Source organism: Pseudophryne corroboree, chromosome 4 (assembly GCF_028390025.1).
Source record: "Pseudophryne corroboree isolate aPseCor3 chromosome 4, aPseCor3.hap2, whole genome shotgun sequence".
In the NCBI taxonomy this organism is placed as follows: Eukaryota; Metazoa; Chordata; class Amphibia; order Anura; family Myobatrachidae; genus Pseudophryne; species Pseudophryne corroboree.
This window is the reverse complement of record NC_086447.1, coordinates 547,620,670-547,646,704: the sequence shown is the minus strand read 5'-3', so window position 1 is coordinate 547,646,704 and position 26,035 is coordinate 547,620,670. Positions and strand designations below refer to the sequence as shown.

Below are 26,035 nucleotides of genomic sequence, written 5' to 3'. Positions count from 1 at the left end.
TCTTACCCTGGATTCCAAAATCCTTTCCTTGTACTGTCAGCTCTTCCGGGCACAGTTTCCTTAACTGAGGTCTGGAAGAGGGACATAGAGGGAGGAGCCAGTGCACACCAGTAGTCCTAATTCTTTCTTAGAGTGCCCTGTCTCATGTGGAGCCCGTCTATTCCCCATGGTCCTTACGGATTCCCCAGCATCCACTACGGACTACGAGAAATAGATTTACCGGTAAGTAAAATCTTATTTTTTTTGGTTCTAGCAGATCGAAGCCGCGTTGCCAGAATTTTGTCTGCCTTGTCCCCTGTCTCATAAATAGACTGGCGAAGCCACTTAAGACATTCAGCCACTTGTCTGGAGAGAAGGAGATCAAGTTCCCTCCTTAACTGTGTGGAGTTCAGACAGAATAGTCGGGTCAGAAGATGATTTATGCTGTGAATCTAAGGTGTGAAGTTTATTGGAAAGTTTCTTAATCCGGGTGAGGGATTCCTTTTTCTTTCTGGAATCCATACTGATCATATGCCCTCGGAGGACAGCCTTGTGTGCCAACCAAAGAGTAGATCTAGAAATATCTGGGGAGTCATTCAGAGCAAAGTAGTCAGAAAGCTGATCCAGAAGATGGGACAGGATCTCCGGGTTGTGGAGTAGAGAGTCGTTAAGGCGCCATGTCATAAGACAAGGGCGAGAGAGTAAACCGGAGATATCGCAAGATTTAGGAGCATGATCGGACCAAATAAGAGGGTGAATAAGGGCAGTTTGGAGATTCAGAGCAAATTTGTAGCTGAGCAGGATCATATCGATGCTGGAGTATGAGTTGTGGGGTGAGGAATAGAATGTGTAGTCACGTGCAGATGGATCCTTCATCCTCCAGGAGTCATACAGGAGCTGGGAATTCATGAGACGGAGGAGAGACCTAGAGCGAAGAGAGTCTGATGAAGGGGCCGAGGGTACAGGAGCAGAATTGTCCAATGTGGGATTTAGCACAGAGTTAAAATCTCCAGCAAGAATTAGTTCTCTTTGTCGAAATCGCGTAAGGAGGGTATATAGTTTGGCAAAAAATAAATCTTGTGCTGATTAGGGGCATATTAGTTAGCCAGTGTAAATAATTTATTATTAAGTTTACCCACTAATATAAGGAAACGGCCCTCTTTGTCAGTATGGGAATCAATAAGTTCAAAGGTAAGGTGGCGAGCAATCAGGATTGCGACCCCTCTTTTTTTAGATGTATGGTCGCATGCATGGAAGGAGTCAGGGTACAGCTTACAACGTAGTTCATGGTGGGAGTTGTGTAAAAAATGAGTCTCCTGGAGAAAAACCAAGTCACCCTTGTGGAGTTTAAGAGAGGCAAAGAGTTTTCCCTGTTTTGGGGGGCTATCAAGCCCTTTTATATTACAAGAAATAACTCGAAGACTCATGGGCAACTAACTGAGAAACAGGCAAAATAGAAAAAGTGTCAGACCATAGAGATAACAAGTAGAAATGGAGAAGTAAATAGGAGAGAGAAGGCAAGAGACATTGCGATCAAGAGGAAGGAAACCGGACAGAAAGAAAAGGATTGGAAGGAAGGGGGTGTTGGTTGGTCATCTGGCAGTAGACACCTAGGTCAGCTAAAGGGCTAAAAGCCCTGAGGGGGCGAAGCAAAGCATGCAAATGATGCATCTCAATGTGGGTAGTGGAGGGTAATAGGTAGTCCCCTCCTGGTAAACCTGAGGGAAAAGGCTAGAAGAGAAGGCAAGAGTAAAGAGCAGGCGGAGCAAGAACACGAGAACTATGGAGGGAGAGATGTTCGAAACATAATCATTTAAAACAAACGAAGAATTTGTATGACTAGAACATGTCAAGTCCCAACACAGACATCCTACAAGGGAGTACGACCGATAGAGGTTGTCGGAACAGGAGATAACAGTTAACAAAAGATAAAGCCTGGCACTAAGTCAGGTCACAGGAGGCAGAACTGAAGAGGCCGCTGCTGCTGGAACCGCAGACCATTCTGAACGGGGAGGTGGTGGCGTCGTCTTCTGTTTTTGTGGGAATGGGGATGCAGCAGAAGAGTCTCCATCTGCGGTGCGAATGCCTAGTTTGGACAATAAGGATTGGGCCTCAGATGGGGTTCTAGCCGTAAGCAATTTCCCTTGATGCCAGACCAGGATGCGGAAGGGGAAACCCCTGCGGTATTTGATGATCTGTTGAGAGAGCAAAGAGGTGATGGGTTTAAAGTCCCTGCGTTTGGCCAGGGTGATAGGAGATAGGTCCTGAAAGATCTGCAGGGGGGCATTCTCAAAGGAAACAGAACCCAGCTGACGAACCTCTTTCATAATGGCCTCTTTCACAGTAAAATAATGCATTCTGAGGATGACGTCTCTGGGTAGGGAAGAATCTTGCTAGCGGCGAGGTCGTAGAGCTCGGTATGCACGGTCCAGAAGGACGTGATCTTCAGGGGTGGCAGGGGATAGCTGGGTAAAGAGGCGCTTGAGATAAAGTTCAAGGTGGGTCGTTTCTACATCTTCCTGGATACCCCAAATCCTCAAGTTGTTTCTTCTTGCCCTATTATCCTGGTTCTCATGATCTTCCTGTAATTGGGAGATATCTTGGTACATTGGTAGAAGTTGGTCTCGACGGATTGCTGGAATGTCACCACCTCTTCCACTCGACTCTCCCAGTTGATCAGTTCTGGAACCAATCTCTGCAATATCGGTCTTCAGCGAGTGGAGTGCTTGGACAGAGGTTTTAACATCCCTAACTTCTTTGAGAAGGGAGAGAAAGTCTTGTCGGGTTATGGGTGTGAGATCGTCAACTTCGGATTCAGAGTCGTAGAGTTTGTGAGAGTATTCGGGAATATCAAGTCTAGGCTTGGCAGGGGTGCATTTTTTGGTAAGGAAGCGTGTGAGGTCAGACCCCAAGGACTTCTTACCCTCTTTAGGCATCTTGTGAGGACGTAGGAGGTGGGGATAGATAGCAGGAGAGTAGGTAGAGGTTGTTCCAGAAGCTCGGCTCAGGGGGACAAGAGGGGTGAGGTAGCAGGCTTAAGGGAGAGTCGATGGGGAGTCAACAGGGATCAGCGGGTAAGGCAAGTAGTAACGCAGGACGAAAAATAGTATTTTAATGACCTACCGGTAAATCCTTTTTTCATAGTCCGTAGAGGATGCTGGGGTCCATATTAGTACCATGGGGTGTAGATGGGTCCATCAGGAGCCATTGGCACTTTAATAGTGGGGGCTGGCTCCTCCCTCTATGCCCCTCCTACCAGACTCAGTCTAGAAACTGTGCCCGAGGAGACAGATAACTTCGAAAGAAGGATTACACAGATAGTGGCGAGATTCACACCAGCTCACACAAACAAGGCAAACCAAGCTAACTAGCTTGAAACTCAGCAACAGCTGAGAAACAGTACTTAACCAAGTAACAAGGCAGTACATAACTAAGAACAAAGCCGTACTGAACCAGGTATCCACTGCAGGAAAACGAAGCGCTGGGCGGGCGCCCAGCATCCTCTACGGACTACGAGAAAAGGATTTACCGGTAGGTAATTCAAATCCTATTTTCTCTTACGTCCTGGAGGATACTGGGGTCCATATTAGTACCATGGAGATGTACCAAAGCTCCCAGAATGGAAGGGAGAGTGCGGAGGCTCCTGCATAACTGATTGGCCTCTGAGGACCTAAAGTTTGGTCAAAGTATCGAACTTGTAGAACTTAGCAAATGTGTTCGACCCAGACCAAGTAGCCGCTCTGCAAAGCTGTAAAGCCGAAACACCCCGGGCAGCCACCCAGGAAGAACCCACCTTACGAGTAGAGTGGGCCTTAACAGATCTGGACACTGCAATCCTGCAGTAGAATACGCATGCTGGATAGTGAACCTGATCCAGCGAGAGATCGTCTGCTTAGACGCAGGACACCCAATTTTCTTGGGATCATACAGGACAAACAGAGAGTCTGATTTTCTGTGATGAGCAGCCCTCTTCACATAGATTTTCAGAGCCCTTACAACATCCATGGACTTAGAAGTAATTGAGGAGTCAGTAGTAACTGACACCACAATAGGTTGGTTGATATGAAAAGCCGACACAACCTTAGGAAGCAACTGCTGACGTGTCCTGAGTTCAGCTCTATCTTCATGAAAGATCAAGTAGAGACTTTTGCAAAACAAAGCCCCTAACTCCAACACACGGATAGCAGAAGCTAAGGCCAACAAAGTGACAGCCTTCCATGTGAGAAACTTGACCTCAACCTCCTGTAGAGGCTCAAACCAATCTGATTTGAGGAACTGCAACACCACGCTAAGATCCCAGGGCACCGTAGGCGGCACAAAGGAAGGCTGGATGTACAGAACACCTTTCAAAAAGTCTGAATCTCAGGGAGTGCAAGAAAATGGACAAGGCCAAAATCTGTACCTTCACGGATCCCAACCTCAGGCCCATATCCTCACCTGCTTGCAGGAAGAGGAGAAACCGTCCCAGTTGAAACTCCACCGTAGGAAACTTCTTGGATTCACACCAAGATACATAATTTTTCCAAATGCGATGGTAATGTTTAGACATTACTCCTTTCTTAGCCCGTATCAGGGTAGGAATGACTTTGTTCGGAATACCCTTCCGAGCTAATATTTGGCATTCAACCTCCATGCCGTCAAACGTAGCCATGCTAAGTCTTGATAAGTGAATGGCCCCTGTTGTAAGAGGAAGAGGCCTCGGATCTTCCAGCAGTATGTCCAGAAAATCCGTGTACCAAGCTCTTCTTGGCCAGGCCGGAACAATGAGGATTGCTTGGACTCTTGTTCTTCTTATGAGCTTTAGAATCCTTGGGATGAGTGGAAGTGGAGGAAACGCGTACACCGACTGGAACATCCATGGAGACACCAGAGCATCCACCGCCACTGCTTGCAGGTCTCTCAACCTGGGACAATGTGCGGTGGCCAAATCGGAATGTGGATTTACGCATCCTTGATATCCAGGGATACCAGAAACTCTCCCTCCTCCAGACCGGAGATCACCGCTCTGAGAGACTCCATTTTGAATTTGAACACCCTCAGATAAGGGTTCAACGATTTCAAGTTCAAAATTGGTCTACCTGAACCATCCGGTTTCGGTACCACGAAAAGGTTTGAAATATAACCCCATACGAGGAAGAACTGGGATAATGACCTGTGACTTTTCCAATTTTTGGATGGCTTCCTGTAGGATAGCCCTGTCTGTCAGCAAAGCTAGCAAGCCTGATTTGAAGAATCGGTGAGGCGGGAGTTCTTGAAACTCCAGTCTGTACCCCTGGGACACAACATCCTGTACCCAGGGATCCAGGCCGGACGACACCCAGACATGGCTGAAACGTTGGAGCCTCGCACCCACCAGCCCGTCCTCCAGGCTGAGTGGTCCACCGTCATGCTGATGATTTTGAGGAACCAGAAGCAGGTTTCTGGTCCTGGGAGCCTGCGGGTGCAGGCTATTTGGATTTTGCACGACCACCTCTAAAGAAGGTGGTAGGAGGCTTAGACTTTTTTGTCTTAGTGGTCCGAAAGGACTGAGATGCTGCTGAAGAAAATGGTTTCTTCATAGAAGGCGTAGCAGAGGGAAGAAAAGGTGACTTACCCGCGGTTGCCGCAGAAATCCACGCATCCAATGCTTCCCCAAATAGAGCCTGACCTGCGTGTAGGGTAGGTTCTTCACACTTCTCCTGGATTCCGTGCCTGTAGACCATTGGTGTAGCCACAGTCCCCTGCGAGCTGAGACCGACATGAAAGATATCCGTGCAGTCAGCGTACCCAGGTCCTTCATGGATTCCACCATGAACCCCCGCAGAATCCTGTGTGTTACCTAAAAATAATTTAATGTCACGTCTATCCATTGTATCCAAATCCGCTAGTAATGTGCCTGACCACTTTACTATGGCTTTAGAAATCCATGCACAGGCAATAGTGGGCTTTAACGCCACTCCTGAAGCAGTGTATATGGATTTGAGCGTAGTGTCAATCTTGCGATCAGCCGGTTCATTTAACACAGTAGACCCAGGGACAGGTAAAACCACCTTTTTTGACAGCCTGGAAACAGATGCGTCAACTATGGGTGGGTTTTCCCATTTTTTCCTATCCTCCTCAGGGATGGGAAAAGCAACCAGAACCCTTTTTGGGATCTGGAATTTTTTATCCGGATTCTCCCAGGATTTTTCAAACAGACCGTTTAATTCTTTAGACACAGGGAAGGTTAGCGAGGCTTTCTTATTGTCAGTGAAGTAAGCCTCCTCAACCTGCTCAGTTGGCGTGTCAGTAATGCTTAACACATCTCTAATGGCCTCAATCATGAGCTGCACCCCCTTTGCAAGGGATGCCGCCCCCCTCAGCACGTCCCCATCACCGTCTGCTACATCAGAGTCGGTATCCGTGTCATCTTGCATAATCTGGGCAAGTGCATGTTTCTGTGGGAACATGCTAGAGGATTTTGAGGGAATAGGAACAGAACCTGACCAAACTGCCATAGATTTCTTTAACACCTGAGTTTCAGTCTCAGTATGAGCTACCCTAGTAGAGATCTGAGAGATCATTCCCTTAAGAGAGGTCAACCACTCAGGCTCAGTAATAGGGATCTGAGACAAAATATTACATCCCTGTGTACATGGAATGGATACCTCCTGAGAGGAATTGTCCTCTGCAGCATAAGACACAGAGTCCCTAGACATGGCAATGTGAGAATACAGACAACCACACACACAGGAAAATGTCAGACACAGTTTCCCCCCAAGTATGCCACAGAGAAACACCGAGCTTGTTTCCAGCACACACACAGAGCTTCCCTAGGTAGATGCAATACAACTACCTAGCATGGACTGTGTACCTTTAATAGACTACACAGTAAATTCACAGCCTCCCCCCCCCCCCCCCCCCCCCCCCTTCTACAACCCCCTGGTAGCGCACAGGATAGCTGGAGTTGCGTGGAGGGACAGCTCTCCCTGTCAGCGTCTCTCTGCAGGCAGGAAAATGGCGCTGAATGCTGCTGGGTCCGCTCTGAGGAGAACCTGTGCCCCCTGAACATGGCGCTGCTTCCTGCACTTTGCTTCTTTATACTGGTCTGTGGTATGTTGCTTGCAACGTTACCAAGGTCCCTGACAGCCTTGGTGCCAGTGTAGGGTATAGGCCCTGGCTCAGGGCGCCCCTCACGGCGCCGCACAATGTACCGCTGAGCCTCGGGAGAGCAGTTAGCACTGCGCTCCCACCCTGTTGCCGCTCGCCACCGGAATCTTCTGGCTCTGTTAGGGGGTGGCGGCATGCTGTGGGAGTGAGCGGTCGCCTGGGGGCGGCTAACGATCATCACCCTCAGGAGCTAATGTCCTTTCAGGGGAGATAGTGGCTCAAAACCCCTCAGGGCGGACACTCCCCCCCACCCCCCCAAGTCCCACGAAGCAGGGAGGCTGTTGCCGGCAGCCTCCCTGTGCCTAACTCTAAATAAAACTAGAAAAACTCCTATGGAGCTCCCCTAGCTGTGACTGGCTCCTCCAAGCACATTTTCTAAACTGAGTCTGGTAGGAGGGGCATAGAGGGAGGAGCCAGCCCACACTATAAAACTCTTAAAGTGCCAATGGCTCCTGGTGGACCCGCCTATACCCCATGGTACTAATATGGACCCCAGCATCCTCTAGGATGTAAGAGAAAGTTTCTACTCTATTGGAGCACTGTATGATATGGAAAAATAGGCATGGTCGAGTATATAATAAAAATTGAAAATAGTCACAATGTAGGTGGATCCATCCACCACAAGAGGGAGCTCAATGATCAGAAATAGAGTCTGGAGCATATACGAGAGCACAGTCTCAGCAATAGTAGAAAAGAGAAATGTATATGCAAGTCTTTAGTTACTCACTCCTCTCCAGGGCCAATTCAGGGAGCACAGAGGCTAGGTGAGGCTTGGCCACGGTCCAGCCAGTGACCAGGAGTCCTTCAGAGCCAGGGAGCAGCCCAGGAGTCAGCAGCAGGGAGGGCTCTCACAATGGCCGCTGTTCCACATGCCACAGAAGCATAGGAGTCTCCCAGGGTAGGTAAGTGCCTGGACAAAGGGGCGGCGGGGGCTGCAGAGGGCAGCGGGTATCAGGTTGGCCGCAGTGGTGGTCAGTGCGGGCGTACAGAGGCCCTTTTTGCCGTTCCGAGGCCACCCCGGAAGTCCGCAGCAGGCGTGCTTCAAAATCGAGGTCCCAGCTGCAGGGAGACGGATAGGCCGCGAACCACCGGAGGACACAGACTCCAGTGCGCTGCGGAGATGCTGGCTGACGACACTCCGGGGGGGTCATGGAGGCTAGCGGTGGGTGCAGAGGGGATTATGGCAGGCAGGAATGGGTGTGTTAGAGATGCAATGTGGGGTGAAGGTTTGGAGCTCTGCAGGTGCACAGCCACCCTTGTCGGTAGCTAGGCCATGCCCACCCGCCCCATTGTTTTCTCTGACGTCCTAGTGGATGCTGGGAACTCCGTAAGGACCATGGGGAATAGACGGGCTCCGCAGGAGACTGGGCACTCTCAAAGAAAGATTAGGTACTATCTGGTGTGCACTGGCTCCTCCCACTATGACCCTCCTCCAGACCTCAGTTAGATTTCTGTGCCCGGCCGAGCTGGATGCACACTAGGGGCTCTCCTGAGCTCCTAGAAAGAAAGTTTATTTTAGGTTTTTTATTTTACAGTGAGACCTGCTGGCAACAGGCTCACTGCATCGAGGGACTAAGGGGAGAAGAAGTGAACCTACCTGCTTGCAGCTAGCTTGGGCTTCTTAGGCTACTGGACACCATTAGCTCCAGAGGGATCGACCGCATGGAACTGGCCTTGGTGTTCGTTCCCGGAGCCGCGCCGCCGTCCCCCTTACAGAGCCAGAAGCAAGAAGAGGTCCGGAAAATCGGCGGCAGAAGACTTCGGTCTTCAACAAGGTAGCGCACAGCACTGCAGCTGTGCGCCATTGTTCCTCATGCACACTTCACACTCCGGTCACTGAGGGTGCAGGGCGCTGGGGGGGGCGCCCTGAGGGCAATATATGACACCTTGGCTGGCAAATCTACATCATATATAGTCCTAGAGGCTATATAGATGTAAAATTACCCCTGCCAGTATTCCAGAAAAAGCGGGAGAAAGTCAGTTGAAAAAGGGGCGGGGCTTCTCCCTCAGCACACTGGCGCCATTTTCTCTTCACAGTGCAGCTGGAAGACAGCTCCCCAGGCTCTCCCCTGTAGTTTTTAGGCTCAAAGGGTTAAAAAGAGAGGGGGGGGCACAAAATTTAGGCGCAATATTGTATATACAAGCAGTTATTGGGAAAAATTCACTCAATATAGTGTTAATCCCAAAATTATATAGCGCTCTGGTGTGTGCTGGCATACTCTCTCTCTGTCTCCCCAAAGGGCTGTGTGGGGTCCTGTCCTCAGTCAGAGCATTCCCTGTGTGTGTGTGCGGTGTGTCGGTACGGCTGTGTCGACACGTTTGATGAGGAGGCTTATGTGATGGCAGAGCAGATGCCGATAAATGTGATGTCGCCCCCTGTGGGGCCGACACCAGAGTGGATGGATAGGTGGAAGGTATAAACCGACAGTGTCAACTCCTTACATAAAAGGCTGGATGACGTAACAGCTATGGGACAGCCGGCTTCTCAGCCCGCGCCTGCCCAGGCGTCTCAAAGGCCATCAGGGGCTCAAAAACGCCCGCTCCCTCAGATGGCAGACACAGATGTCGACACGGAGTCTGACTCCAGTGTCGACGAGGTTGAGACATATACACAATCCACTAGGAACATCCGTTACATGATCCCGGCAATAAAAAATGTGTTACACATTTCTGACATTAACCCAAGTACCACTAAAAAAGGGTTTTATGTTTGGGGAGAAAAAGCAGGCAGTGTTTTGTTCCCCCATCAAATGAGTGAATGAAGTGTGAAAAAGCGTGGGTTCCCCTGATAAGAAACTGGTAATTTCTAAAAAGTTACTAATGGCGTACCCTTTCCCGCCAGAGGATAAGTTACGCTGGGAGATATCCCCTAGGGTGGATAAGGCGCTCACACGTTTGTCAAAAAAGGTGGCACTGCCGTCTTAGGATACGGCCACTTTGAAGGTACCTGCTGATAAAAAGCAGTAGGCTATCCTGAAGTCTGTATTTACACACTCAGGTACTAGACTGAGACCTGCAGATAGTGCTGCTGCAGCGTGGTCTGTAACCCTGTCAAACAGGGATACTATTTTGCGAACATAAGACGTCGTCTTATATATGAGGGATGCACAGAGGGATATTTTGCCGGCTGGCATCCAGAATTAATGCAATGTCCATTCTGTCAGGAGGGTATTAGAGACCCGACACTGGACAGGTGATGCTGACTTTAAAAGGCACATAGAGCCTTATAAGGGTGAGGAATTGTTTGGGGATGGTCTCTGGGACCTCGTATCCACAGCAACAGCTGGGAAGAAAATTTTTTACCTCAGGTTTCCTCACAGCCTAAGAAAGCACTGTATTATCAGGTACAGTCCTTTCGGCTTCAGAAAAGCAAGCGGGTCAAAGGCGCTTCCTTTCTGCACAGAGACGAGGGAAGAGGGAAAAAGCTGCACCAGTCAGCCAGTTCCCAGAATCAAAATTCTTCCCCCGCTTCCTCTGAGTCCACCGCATGAAGCGGGGGCTCCACAGGCGTAGCCAGGTACGGTGGGGGGCCGCCTCAAAAATTTCAGCGATCAGTGGGCTCGCTCACAGGTGGATCCCTGGATCCTTCAAGTAGTATCTCAGGGGTACAAGCTGGAATTCGAGGCGTCTCCCCCCCGCCGTTTCCTCAAATCTGCCTTGCCGACAACTCCCTCAGGCAGGGAGGCTGTGCTAGAGGCAATTCACAAGCTGTATTCCCAGCAGGTGATAGTCAAGGTGCCCCTACTTCAACAAGGACGGGGTTACTATTCCACACTGTTTGTGGTACCGAAACCGGACGGTTCGGTGAGACCTATTTTAAATTTGAAATCCTTGAACACATACATTAAAAAAATTCAAGTTCAAGATGGAATCGCTCAGGGCGGTTATTGCAAGCCTGGAGGAGGGGGATTACATGGTATCCCTGGACATCAAGGATGCTTACCTACATGTCCCCATTTACCATCCTCACTAGGAGTACCTCAGATTTGTGGTACAGGATTGCCATTACCAATTCCAAACACTGCCGTTTGGACTGTCCACGGCACCGAGGGTCTTTACCAAGGTAATGGCAGAAATGATGATACTCCTTCGAAAAAAGGGAGTTTTAATTATCCCGTACTTGGACGATCTCCTTATAAAGGCGAGGTCCAAGGAGCAGTTGTTGGTCGGAGTAGCACTATCTCTGGAAGTGCTACAACCGCACGGATGGATTCTATACATTCCAAAGTCACAGCTGGTTCCTACCACACGCCTACTGTTCCTGGGGATGGTTCTGGACACAGAACAGAAAAAAGTGTTTCTCCCGCAGGAGAAAGCCAAGGAGCTGTCATCTCTAGTCAGAGACCTCCTGAAACCAAAACAGGTATCGGTGCATCACTGCACACGAGTCCTGGGAAAAATGGTAGCTTCTTACGAAGCAAAATTCCATTTGGCAGGTTCCATGCAAGAACCTTTCAGTGGGACCTCTTGGACAAGTGGTCGGGATCGCATCTTCAGATGCATCGGCTGATAACCCTGTCTCCAAGGACCAGGGTATCTCTACTGTGGTGGCTGCAGAGTGCTCATCTTCAAGAGGGCCACAGATTCGGCATACAGGACTGGGTCCTGGTAACCACGGATGCCAGCCTTCGAGGCTGGGGGGCAGTCACACAGGGAAGAAATTTCCAAGGACTTTGGTCAAGTCAGAAGTCGTCCCTACACATAAATATTCTGGAACTGAGGGCCATTTACAATGCCCTAAGTCTGGCAAGGCCTCTGCTTCAAAACCAGCCGGTACTGATCCAATCAGACAACATCACGGCAGTCGCCCATGTAAACCAACAGGGCGGCACAAGAAGCAAGATGGCGATGGCAGAAGCCACAAGGATTCTCCGATGGGCGGAAAATCACGTCTTAGCACTGTCAGCAGTGTTCATTCCGGGAGTGGACAACTGGGAAGCAGACTTCCTCAGCAGACACGACCTACACCCGGGAGAGTGGGGACTTCATCCAGAAGTCTTCCAACTGTTGGTAAACCGTTGGGAAAGGCCACAGGTGGACATGATGGCGTCCCGCCTAAACAAAAAAACTAGATATTGCGCCAGGTCAAGGGACCCTCAGGCAATAGCTGTGGACGCTCTAGTGACACCGTGGGTGTACCAGTCGGTTTATGTATTCCCTCCTCTGCCTCTCATACCAAAGGTACTGAGAATAATAAGAAAACGAGGAGTAAGAACGATACTCGTGGTTACGGATGGGCCAAGAAGAGCTTGGTACCCAGAACTTCAAGAAATGATATCAGAGGACCCATGGCCTCTACCGCTCAGACAGGATCTGCTACAGCAGGGGCCCTGTCTGTTCCAAGACTTACCGTGGCTGCGTTTGACGGCATGGCGGTTGAATTCCGGATCCTAAAGGAAAAGGGCATTCCGGAAGAAGTCATTCCTACGCTGATAAAAGCCAGGAAAGAAGTAACCGCAAACCATTATCACCGTATTTGGCGAAAATATGTTGCGTGGTGTGAGGCCAGGAAGGCCCCAACAGAGGAATTTCAGCTGGGTCGTTTTCTGCACTTCCTACAGTCAGGGGTGACTATGGGCCTAAAATTGGGTTCCATTAAGGTCCAGATTTCGGCTCTGTCGATTTTCTTCCAGAAAGAACTGGCTTCACTGCCTGGAGTTCAGACATTTGTAAAGGGAGTGCTACATAATCAGCCCCCTTTTGTGCCTCCTGTGGCACCTTGGGATCTCAACGTGGTGTTGAGTTTCTTAAAATCACATTGGTTTGAGCCACTTAAAACTGTGGATTTGAAATATCTCACGTGGAAAGTGGTCATGTTATTGGCCTTGGCTTCGGCCAGGCGTGTGTCAGAATTGGCGGCTTTGTCATGTAAAAGCCCTTATCTGATTTTCCATATGGATAGGGCAGAATTGAGGACTCGTCCCCAGTTTCTCCCTAAGGTGGTATCAGCTTTTCACTTGAACCAACCTATTGTAGTGCCTGCGGCTACTAGGGACTTGGAAGATTCCAAGTTACTGGACGTAGTCAGGGCCTTAAAAATTTATATTTCCAGGACGGCTAGAGTCAGGAAAACTGACTCGCTTTTTATCCTGTAGGCACCCAACAAAATAGGTACTCCTGCTTCTAAGCAGACTATTGCTCGCTGAATTTGTAGCACAATTCAGCTGGAGCATTCTGCGGCTGGATTGCCGCATCCTAAATCAGTAAAAGCCCATTCCACGAGGAAAGTGGGCTCATCTTGGGCGGCTGCCCGAGGGGTCTCTGCTTTACAATTTTGCCAAGCTGCAACTTGGTCAGGGGCAAACACGTTTGCTAAATTCTATAAAATTGATACCCTGGCTGAGGAGGACCTTGAGTTCTCTCATTCGGTGCTGCAGAGTCATCCGCACTCTCCCGTCCGTTTGGGAGCTTTGGTATAATCCCCATGGTCCTTATGGAGTTCCCAGCATCCACTAGGACGTCAGAGAAAATAAGATTTTACTCACCGGTATATCTATTTCTCGTAGTCCGTCGTGGACGCTGGGCGCCCATCCCAAGTGCGGATTGTCTGCAATACTTGTATGTAGTTATTGCCTAACTAAGGGTTATTGTTGAGCCATCTGTTGAGAGGCTCAGTTATATTTCATACTGTTAACTGGGTGTAGTATCACGAGTTATACGGTGTGATTGGTGTGGCTGGTATGAGTCTTACCCGGGATTCAAAATCCTTCCTTATTGTGTCAGCTCTTCCGGGCACAGTATCCTAACTGAGGTCTGGAGGAGGGTCATAGTGGGAGGAGCCAGTGCACACCAGATAGTACCTAATCTTTCTTAGAGTGCCCAGTCTCCTGCGGAGCCCGTCTATTCCCCATGGTCCTTACGGAGTTCCCAGCATCCACTACGGACTACGAGAAATAGATTTACCGGTGAGTAAAATCTTATATTTTTTTTTATACCGGGCAGTGTTGAGCATCTTCAGGAGGCTCAGACGCTGCCCGGGTCCCTCCTTCCGTCTCCCCCTGCCCCCAGCAGTGCACACTGCGCAGTGTGACATGTCAGAGGTCATGTGCGCAGTCTGACACCAGCCGCCCACACCTCACTGCCCGCAAGCCCTCCCACCCACGTTGGTGAGTCTGATGCCAGCCACCAGGACCATACCTCGGAGCCCGGCTCCCACCCACGATGTTGCGATGGTGGGCAGGTCTTCAACCCAATCCCAGGATTGACCTTTTTCCAATCCTGATACCAGGGATTGAAAAAAAGGCCTGCGATTGGCTTCCCTAGGAGTGACTATAGGGGATACACGCTGTGCAACTGCTGTGTCCAGAGTCTCACCTGGGGATTGTTTTGCCATTGTGGAGGCACTAATATAGTAGTGTGTGTAACTGTATAGGGGGGTACACTGTTGCTGTATACTGTGTTGACTCGGCTGTTAATATTCATAACTGTGCTGTGTCCAGAGTCTCACAAAGGGCTGTGTTGTATAGCCAGTGTGTATAGGGGGTACAGTAGTGTTGTGTTATATGCTGCTGTATTTAACTGTGCTGTGTCCAGACTTTCAGAACTGTGCTCTATAGTCACAATGTATAGGGACATGCTGCTGCGCTAAACTCTGCTGTAAATTGTACTGTTTGGTGCTCTGTGTTCACGCGCATCTATAAGCCCTGTGATTCCACGCAGTGATCTGCAAACTGCAAGTTAAAGAATATAGTAAAATTCTATTGTTTGTACAATTGGTGTGCTGTACACTAGTGCACTTTCTTCACGTGCATCTATAAGCCAGGTGATTCCACGCAGTGATCTGCAAACTGCACATTAATAAATATTATAGTAAAGTTCTATTGTTTACAGAAGGGTGGGTGGGAAGGGCCCAAGGACAATTCCATCTTGTGCCACCATTCATTTCTCCCACTGCTGTATATGAGTGTTCTATAGATATGATGGAAACTGCCGTGTGTTTGTGCCGCTGTTCTGTCTCCTTACTAAAGCAGCCAGCTCGCTGCACACTTTGGCCTAAAGTGGATGAAAACAACATTGTGAGCTGTAAGATGGTCAAAATTGTATGCAAATTACTGGAAATTAATGTTATTGAGGTTAATAATACTCTAGAGACAAAAAATTAAGTGATTTTAGCTTTTTTTGTGTGTACATTTTTTGAAATTCAAAGCCAGTCAAGGCGGTTTGGCAAATTCAAATCCAAAGCCAGCCGACGAATCAGAACCAAATCCAAATCCAGCTAAAATGGCCCGGCACACATCCCTACTCAATATTCAACATCATATGAATACACGTATAGAATTTGCATGTTTCGCACTCATTCTTGCATGTATAATTGGAAAAAAAATTCTCTAACGTCCTAGTGGATGCTGGGGACTCCCTAAGGACCATGGGGAATAGCGGGCTCCGCAGGAGACTGGGCACTCTAAAGAAAGATTTAGTACTATCTGATGTGCACTGGCTCCTCCCTCTATGCCCCTCCTCCAGACCTCAGTTAGAATCTGTGCCCGGCCGAGCTGGGTGCTCCTAGTGGGCTCTCCTGAGCTTGCTAGAAAAGAAAGTATTTTGTTAGGTTTTTTTATTTTCAGAGAGCTTCTGCTGGCAACAGACTCTCTGCTACGAGGGACTGAGGGGAGAGAAGCAAACCTACTCACGACAGCTAGGTAGCGCTTCTTAGGCTACTGGACACCATTAGCTCCAGAGGGATCGAACACGGGTACCTAACCTTGATCGTCCGTTCCCGGAGCCGCGCCGCCGTCCCCCTCGCAGAGCCAGAAGAACAGAAGCAAGAAGACATCGAAATCGGCGGCTGAAGACTCCTGTCTTCACTTAAGGTAGCGCACAGCACTGCAGCTGTGCGCCATTGCTCCCACAGCACACCGCACACGCCGGTCACTGTAGGGCGCAGGGGGGGGCGCCCTGGGCAGCAATTAAGTACCTTTTTGGCAAAAAGAGGCATATATACAGTTTGGGACTGTACATATGCCCGAGCCCCCGCCATTTTTTACACATTAAAGCGAGACAGAAGCCCGCCGCTGAGGGGGCAGGGCCTTCTTCCTCAGCACACCAGCGCCATTTTCTCTTCACAGCTCCGCTGGAAGGACGCTCCCCAGGCTCTCCCCTGCAGTATACAGGTGCATTAAAGGGTAAAAAAGAGAGGGGGGGGGGGGGCACAGAAATTTAGGCGCAGTATATATATTAACAGCAGCTACAGGGTAAACACTAAGGTACAGTGTAATCCCTGGGTTATATAGCGCTGGGGTGTGTGCTGGCATACTCTCTCTCTCCCTAAAAGCCTTTGTGGGGTCCTGTCCTCAGTCAGAGCATTCCCTGTGTGTGTGCTGTGTGTCGGTACGCCTGTGTCGACATGTTTGATGAGGAAGGATACGTGGAGGCAGAACAAGTGCAGCTGAGTGTGGTGTCGCCGCCGACGGTGCCGACACCTGATTGGATGGATATTTGGAAGGTGTTAATTGATAATGTAAACTCCTTGCATAACAGATTGGATAAAACTGTAACCGGGGGACAGTCAGGGTCTCAACCCATGCCTGATCCTACAGCGCAGAGGCCGTCAGGGTCTCAAAAGCGCACACTATCCCAGATAGTTGACACAGATGTCAACACGGAATCTGACTCCAGTGTCGATGACGATGAGGCAAAGTTGCAGCCTAAAATGACTAAAGCCATCCGCTACATGATTGTAGCAATGAAGGATGTATTACACATTTCTGACGAAAATCCGGTCCCTGACAAGAGGATTTATATGTATGGGGAGAAAAAGCATGAAGTGACTTTTCCCCCTTCACATGAATTAAATGAATTATGTGAAAAAGCGTGGGATTCCCCTGACAGGAAGGTGATAGTTTCCAAGAGATTACTTATGGCGTATCCTTTCCCACCAACGGACAGGTTACGCTGGGAATCCTCCCCTAGGGTAGACAAGGCGTTGACACGCTTGTCCAAGAAGGTGGCCCTGCCGTCTCCGGATACGGCCGCCCTAAAGGATCCTGCAGATAGAAAGCAGGAAGCTATCCTGAAGTCTGTTTATACACATTCTGGCACACTGCTGAAGCCAGCAATTGCTTCGGCCTGGATGTGTAGTGCGGTAGCGGCATGGACGGATTCTCTGTCTGAGGAGTTAGATACCCTGGACAGGGACACTGTTCTACTGACCCTGGCACATATCAAGGACGCTGTCCTATATATGCGGGATGCCCAGAGGGACATTTGCCTGCTGGGCTCTAGAGTTAACGCAATGTCCATTTCTGCCAGAAGGGTCTTATGGACTCTGCAATGGACAGGGGATACCGACTCTAAAAAACACATGGAGGTTTTACCTTATAAGGGTGAGGAATTGTTTGGGGACGGTCTCTCGGACCTAGTTTCCACAGCTACGGCTGGGAAGTCAAATTTCTTGCCTTATGTCCCTCCACAACCTAAGAAAGCACCGTATTACCAAATGCAGTCCTTTCGTTCTCAGAGGAGCAAGAAGGTCAGAGGTGCGTCCTTTCTTGCCAGAGGCAGGGATAGAGGAAAAAAGCTGCACCATGCAGTTAGTTCCCAGGAACAAAAGTCTTCCCCGGCTTCCACTAAATCCACCGCATGACGCTGGGGCTCCACAGGCGGAGCCAGGAGCCGTGGGGGCGCGTCTCCGACTTTTCAGCCACCAGTGGGTTTGCTCACAGGTGGATCCTTGGGCTATACAAATTGTGTCTCAGGGATACAAGCTGGAATTCGAGGTGATGCCCCCTCACCGTTACCTAAAATCGGCCTTACCAACTTCCCCCATGGAAAGGGAGATAGTGTTGGAGGCAATTCACAAACTTTTTCTCCAGCAGGTGGTGGTAGAGGTCCCCCCCCTTCAACGGGGAAGGGGCTACTATTCCACTATGTTTGTGGTACCGAAACCGGACGGTTCGGTCAGACCCATTTTAAATTTAAAATCCCTGAACATTTATCTGAAGAAATTCAAGTTCAAAATGGAATCGCTCAGAGCGGTCATTGCAAGCCTGGAGGAAGGGGATTTTATGGTGTCTCTGGACATCAAGGATGCTTACTTGCATGTCCCCATTTATCCGCCTCATCAGGAGTACCTCAGGTTTGTGGTACGGGACTGTCATTACCAATTCCAGACGTTGCCGTTTGGCCTGTCCACGGCACCGATAGTTTTTACCAAAGCGATGGCGGAAATGATGGTGCTCCTTCGGAAGCAAGGGGTTACAATTATCCCATACTTGGACGATCTCCTCATAAAGGCGAGGTCCAGGGAGCAATTGCTGATCAGCGTAGCACACTCTCAGGAAGTGTTGCGTCAGCACGGCTGGATTCTGAACATTCCAAAGTCGCAGCTGATTCCTGCGAAGCGTCTGCCCTTCCTGGGCATGATTCTGGACACAGACCAGAAGAAGGTGTTTCTCCCGGAGGAGAAGGCTCAAGAGCTCGTGACTCTGGTCAGAGACCTCCTAAAGCCAAAACAGGTGTCGGTGCATCGCTGCACGCGAGTCCTGGGAAAGATGGTGGCGTCATACGAAGCCATTCCCTTCGGCAGGTTCCATGCGAGGATCTTTCAGTGGGATCTGCTGGACAAGTGGTCCGGATCGCATCTTCAGATGCATCAGATGATCACCCTGTCCCCCAGGGCCAGGGTGTCTCTTCTGTGGTGGCTACAAGGTGCTCACCTCCTCGAGGGCCGCAGATTCGGCATACAGGACTGGGTCCTGGTGACCACGGATGCAAGCCTCCGAGGGTGGGGGGCAGTCACTCAAGGAAGAAACTTCCAAGGGTTGTGGTCAAGTCAGGAGACTTGTCTGCACATCAATATCCTGGAACTAAGGGCCATATACAACGCCCTGAGTCAAGCGGGGCCTCTGCTTCGAAACCAACCAGTGCTGATTCAGTGGCCCATGTAAACCGCCAGGGCGGCACAAGAAGCAGGGTGGCAATGGCAGAAGCCACCAGGATTCTTCGGTGGGCAGAGAATCACGTACTAGCACTGTCAGCAGTGTTCATTCCGGGAGTGGACAACTGGGAAGCAGACTTCCTCAGCAGACACGACCTCCACCCGGGAGAGTGGGGACTTCATCAAGAAGTCTTCACGCAGATTGCAAATCGATGGGAACTGCCACAGGTGGACATGATGGCGTCCCGTCTCAACAAAAAGCTAAAAAGATATTGCGCCAGGTCAAGGGACCCTCAGGCGATAGCTGTGGACGCACTAGTAACACCGTGGGTGTTTCAGTCGGTCTACGTGTTTCCTCCTCTTCCTCTCATACCAAAGGTGCTGAGAATTGTAAGAAAAAGAGGAGTGAGAACAATACTCATTGTTCCGGATTGGCCAAGAAGGACTTGGTACCCGGAATTGCAAGAAATGCTCACAGAGGACCCATGGCCTCTGCCTCTCAGACAGGACCTGTTACAACAAGGGCCCTGTCTGTTCCAAGACTTACCGCGGCTGCGTTTGACGGCATGGCAGTTGAACACCGGATCCTAGCAGAAAAGGGCAGTCCGGAAGCAGTTATTCCTACGCTGATCAAGGCTAGGAAGGACGTGACCGCAAAACATTATTACCGTATATGGCGAAAATATGTTGCTTGGTGTGAGGCCAGGAAGGCCCCTACAGAGGAATTCCAGCTGGGTCGATTCCTGCACTTCCTACAGTCAGGTGTGACTATGGGCCTAAAATTAGGGTCCATAAAGGTCCAGATTTCGGCCCTATCCATTTTCTTTCAAAAAGAACTGGCTTCTCTGCCTGAGGTTCAGACGTTTGTTAAGGGAGTGCTGCATATTCAGCCTCCTTTTGTGCCACCAGTGGCACCTTGGGATCTTAACGTGGTTTTGGCTTTCCTGAAATCCCACTGGTTTGAGCAACTTAAGACGCTGGAGCTAAAGTATCTCACGTGGAAAGTGGTCATGCTGTTGGCCCTAGCCTCAGCTAGGCGTGTGTCAGAATTGGCGTCTTTGTCATGTAAAAGCCCCTATCTGGTTTTCCATATGGACAGGGCAGAATTGCGAACTCGTCCGCAGTTTCTGCCAAAGGTGGTGTCATCTTTTCATCTGAACCAACCCATTGTGGTGCCTGCGGCTACTCGTGACTTGGAGGATTCCAAGTTGCTTGATGTAGTCAGGGCTTTGAAGATCTATGTTGCCAGGACGGCTGGAGTCAGGAAGACTGACTCGCTGTTTATCCTGTATGCATCCAACAAGCTGGGTGCTCCTGCTTCAAAGCAAACTATTGCTCGCTGGATCTGTAACACGATTCAGCAGGCTCATTCTGCGGCTGGATTGCCGCATCCAAAATCAGTAAAAGCCCATTCCACAAGGAAGGTGGGCTCTTCTTGGGCGGCTGCCCGAGGGGTCTCGGCATTACAGCTTTGCCGAGCTGCTACTTGGTCGGGTTCAAACACATTTGCAAAGTTCTACAAGTTTGATACCCTGGCTGAGGAGGACTTGGTGTTTGCCCATTCGGTGCTGCAGAGTCATCCGCACTCTCCTGCCCGTTTGGGAGCTTTGGTATAATCCCTATGGTCCTTACGGAGTCCCCAGCATCCACTAGGACGTCAGAGAAAATAAGAATTTACTCACCGGTAATTCTATTTCTCGTAGTCCGTAGTGGATGCTGGGCGCCCGTCCCAAGTGCGGACTTTCTGCAATACGTGTATATAGTTATTGCTTAATAAAGGGTTAAGTTATGTTGGCATCCATTGGTTGATGCTCTGTTGGTTGTTCATACTGTTAACTGGGTAAGTTTATCACAAGTTATACGGTGTGATTGGTGTGGCTGGTATGAGTCTTACCCGGGATTCCAAAATCCTTTCCTTGTAATGTCAGCTCTTCCGGGCACAGTTTCCTTAACTGAGGTCTGGAGGAGGGGCATAGAGGGAGGAGCCAGTGCACACCAGATAGTACTAAATCTTTCTTTAGAGTGCCCAGTCTCCTGCGGAGCCCGCTATTCCCCATGGTCCTTACGGAGTCCCCAGCATCCACTACGGACTACGAGAAATAGAATTACCGGTGAGTAAATTCTTATTTTTCTTGTGGTTCTGCCTTTTAAAACAATTTCATGGATACCCTATCCATTAGTCTATGCAGTTCACAGATATTTAAATTCACTTACAGTAAATACACTATATTACACACACTTTTCAAATTCTTTTCATGTTAAAACAACAGTCTACATTTGATGACAATATGCAAAAAACAAAATGGACTACAGCAATTATTGTATGCATACTTACCCAATCTTTTGAACTTGCTGAAAGGCTTCAGAAAACTGCGTTGATTTGTGTAATCGCCCCCCCCCCCCCTTTCCACAGTTTCCAATGTCGGTAATTGTAGCATTGTCTAACAGGAGGTGGAGCCACTATGATTGCATTGTTACACCCCCAGCACCGCCCACTTCTTACCACTTCACACTTGCCGCCAGGATTCCGGCGTTGGTCTTCTGACCGCAGGGATCCTAAACAACGATATTACATACCAGACCCTCTTTCACGTGTAAAAACCAAACCAAGCGCAAATATAAATGGTAAAAGCTTAAGCTTATGAATAATGCTGGAAAATACCCTACTGAACCCTGTTCACATTAGTGACACTAGGGAGTATATTTAATAAATGTCAGTTAAAAGACAATTAAAAAGCTGCAGAAAACTGCTATTAATTGGAGGGTTTTCAAACCGGCATTTAGCAGAAGAGAAATATGGCTGGGGGCTAGTAAATTAGTCTGAACTGGACTTTCTGTAGAAAATTTCCTTTTAGCGGGCAATTTGACAAAATGTATTTGCAGATTTCTGATTTTTTTTTTTCTCTTTCTTTTTTACTGAATTTATTAATACATTTTTTTTAAAGTGTACCAACCTATGAAATGGAGATCTGTTTAACTTTTTCTTTTACTGGATTCATTTTTGGTAATTATCTAAATAATCCTGTAAAGCCACAGTAGCGTTTATTATTTACTTTATCCGTAGAATTACCTAGACATATCAGAGCATGAAACCAAGCTTGTGAGGTGGTAATGTGGAAACAATGGGGCTAATTCAGAGTTGATCGTAGATGCGCTATACTTAGCACAGCTACGATCAGGCACACTAACATGCGGGGGGACGCCCAGCACGGGGCTAGTCCGCCCCGCATGTCAGGCCCTACCCCTCCACACAAGTACAAAAGCATCGCACATCGGTGATGCTTTTGTACTTGACAAGCTACTTGTCGCTCTCTGGGTCGCAGCGGCTGCATGTGACGTCAATCAGTCAGAGTCTATCGCTGGGCTGAGATGCCGATAGTGCAGTTCAGACCTATTCACCAGCTGTGCGAAAACGCACAGCAGCGATCAGGTCAGAATTAGGACCAATAAACACTTCCTTTAGTGTGTGACGCTACAACAAGCACTGGCAGCCTTTAACTGAGTGGAGATGCTGACACTTGCAGGCTTGTACAACGGCCAGCGTGCTCATGACTGCCAAAACATGTCAGGCTAGATGCCTCATCACGTGAAGAGTGATAACATGGAGAGAGAAAAAAAGTACCAGCCAATCAGCTCCTAACTGCCATGTCACAGGCCCTGTTTGAAAAATGACAGTTAGGAGCTGGTTGGCTGGTCATTTATTACTTTCCACGTGATGATGCATCTAGCCCGTCATCTGGAAAGTTGACATGTATAGAACTGGTTAATGGTAGCACAAATATTGGGCAAGTTCAGTCACTCAGAGTTGGCCCCTATCACACCTAGGACTAAATGTAATAGCCTGCGAGAAGCAGCAAGTGCGGGATTTCGTGCGAGTCTGGACGAATTTTATAGCACCAATCATTTACACAGCATAACCAGGTTGGTTTTGCCATGTAAATTATTGCCACTGTCATTCAACCCGCACTTGTTGCTTCTCGCAGGCTTTTTATTTAGCCCCTCATATCCTAAAAATGACTGAGGTATGAATTCTGGAGAAAAGAAAGAAACTCTAGGTTTCTTTAAATGGGAATGTAGTTAATATCCTGGTGCTCAGGATCCCGATAGTTAGAATGCTGATAGCGACATCCTGATGGTCAGAATCCCGACAGATCCTGATGGTAAGTACTGGGGTTAGGGTAAGTTTCAGAGTAAAGCACTAGGGGGAGGGTTAGGGTTAGGCTGTGGGAGGGATGGGTTAGGTGTAGGATTAAGGTTCGGTTTAAATTACCAAAATTCGCCAGTATTTTGATTGCGGGATGTTGCTTTCGGCATTCTGACTGATTTCGCCAGGATATCGATGCCAACCCCTTTAAATATACCCAGTGAAGCATTTGTACATTTTCTATTCAAAGAAAATCATATACAATGACTTTTGATGTTCTAGAAGTTTTTAAACCTCTGAAATATAAATCTAATGTTCTATTTAATATCACAATGCTCCCTCCTCGTCCACTCGTATGCTTGTTTTATCACGTCTTATTTTGATATTACATTTTTTTTTAGTCTTTCTGTTGTGATGAAATATTGCTATTATTCCTGACTACAGTCCAGGGCTATTTAAATGTGGCCCTCCAGCTGCTGTGGAACTACACATCCCAGCATGCGCTGCCACCGTTTTGCTATAAGGGCATGTTAAAACTGTGGCATGGCATGCTGGGATGTGTAGTTCCACAAAAGCCGGAGGGCTGCATGTTGAATACTCCAGTACTACATCTATGGATTACTAGTTTCCTCTTGTGATTTGTTTTCGATTTTGCACAAATCAAACAGGTAACTAAAAGCCCATACACACTTGCTGAGCAATGTTGCTCATTTTCTCAGCCAGTGTGTATGCCACCAGCGACGATCGATGCATGGCCCCGTGGGTCGGCAACGATCGTCGCTGTTGGCAGTGCATGCAGCTCAATCTGGCCGGTCATCCAGGAGCTGCATGCACAGCCGGCAGCTGCGTGACATCACTGAGCGATATGAGCGGTCATATCGCTCAGTGGGTACGGGCAGCCGCCGACCGCCCGGCCCGGGAGGGCAAACACTACAGCGACATCGTCTAGTGTGCATGGACCTGAATAAATGAGGCTGAAAACTGCATGCGTCAGATTATGGGCCTAATTCAGACCTGGTCGCACGCAGGCTATTTATTGCACTGCTGCGACCAGGTAATCGCCGCCTACAGGAGAAGGGGGTAAGGGCTTTCCATGGGTGCGATGGCCTGTGCAGTGAGCTGCGATGATCTTGGCTGGCGGTGACGTCAGGATTCCTCTTCCGGAATGGCCGGGCACGCCTGCATTTTTCCCGACACTCCCAGAAATGGTGAGTTGCCACCCAGGAACGCTCTCTGCCTGTCAGTCTTCTTGCGATTGCTTCCGTTGTAGAAGCCGTCGCTCTCTGACGACCCCCAGTGCCTGGCAGTGACGCGCCTGCGAATTGCAGGTCACACGCATGCGCAGTTCAGACCCAATCACACGGCTGCGAAAAAATGCAGAGTGCGATCGGGTCTGAATGACCCCCTATGTCTATCTCTCGCTATATTTCACTCATCACCATTAGGCTTATAGAACTATTATCATGTCCCATAAGCCTGTCTGTTTTACATATATGATCGCATAATAAATATTAACACACATTACTTTCTTTTAACAGGCCTAGCGTTAAGTCCACGAACAGTGATGTTCAAGAAAGAGAGCCTTTGCTGAATGGAGAGTGATTAGACCTACTGGAACTTTCAGTTTTTCAATTTGTTTGGTTGACAATTAATGTTTTATTTTGTCAAAATGACCTCTCTGTAAAGTTATGTATGTATACCAGGCCTTTGTACAGATTGCTTAACTTGTAAAGTATATGATTCTCTGAAGAAACTGTTGAATCGGTGTTTCATTTGCAAAAGCATAGATAACACGGGCCAACATTATATTACATGATCAGACAGAGAATGGCAGCAGTGGAAGTATCTAGCTGAAGAGAGTGACCACTTCGTATTGCTACTGAATATCCTGACTGGTCATAATATAGTGAATTAATACATATGGTCTAATCGCATTATTTAAGGGACTGATTCCGAATTGAACGCAATGCCGATTATTGCGTAGTGTTTTTTTTTACTATGCATGTATCGAATTTGCTAAAAAGCCGCACAACTTATGTATCACACAGCGTGTACACACAGAGGTGCAGTTGTGATTGAAACACACGGTATCTAAAGTGTCTAGGAAATGTGCTGAGCATTCACGGGTAGGGGACTGAGAGGTGGCTATTTAGAAGCATGATCATGGTTTGTTGTATGGGCGTGTTATGGGAGTGTCATGGGCGTGTCGCTAAACTGGTTGTAAACTCAGATGCTAAATTGTTACCCTTGGGGGCCATACCCAGAAGCAGATTCTGCACCTAGCATGGGCCTGGTGCATGTTTCGACAAAATGTTTACGTCTAAAGATGCACCAAACAGGATTTCACCACCTACAAATGCTCAAAGTGAGCATCTTAGTCCTTGCATATGCAGGCACACGGATGTAAACCAGAGAAGGGCTTGTAGTGGTATTAGCATAAAGTCAGATGCACTACGCCGAAAAAGGTGCGCACACAGATGAAGCAGCAGAATCAGCCCCAAAGTGTGCAGGTTGTTGATGACTGAACAGAATACCCCAGCCAAAGGCAAGTTAATCATTTTAAAGGGCCAAAGGACTAAGGGGGTCTATTTACTAAGCCTTGGATGGAGATAAAGCCAACAGAGATAAAGTACCAGCCAATCAGCTCCTAACTCTCATTTTTCAAACCCAGCCTGTGACATGTCAGCTAGGAGCGGATTGTCTGGTACTTTATCTCTGTTGACTTTATCTCCATCTAAGGCAGGCATGTCCAAACTGCAGCCCTCCACCTGTTGAGAAACTACACATCCCAGCATGCCCTGACACAGCTTTAGCATTCTCTGACAGCAAAACTGTGTCAGGGCATGCTGGGATATGTAGTTTCACAACAGCTGGAGGGCCGCAGTTTGGACATGCCTGATCTAAGGCTT

At 48.6% G+C, this 26,035-nt stretch overlaps 1 protein-coding gene across 2 annotated transcripts in view; it reads left to right on the top strand.

Moving 5' to 3' along the window:
• SLC18B1 (solute carrier family 18 member B1) overlaps positions 1–24,879 on the top strand; it is a 148,582-nt gene extending 123,703 nt beyond the window's left edge. For both annotated transcript variants that reach the window (XM_063919719.1, XM_063919720.1), the window contains exon 14: positions 24,665–24,879. In XM_063919719.1, coding sequence (XP_063775789.1) covers positions 24,665–24,728 — 64 coding nt within the window. In that variant the 3' untranslated portion in view covers positions 24,729–24,879. The remainder of the gene's footprint in view (positions 1–24,664) is intronic.
• The last annotated feature ends 1,156 nt before the right edge of the window (positions 24,880–26,035 follow it).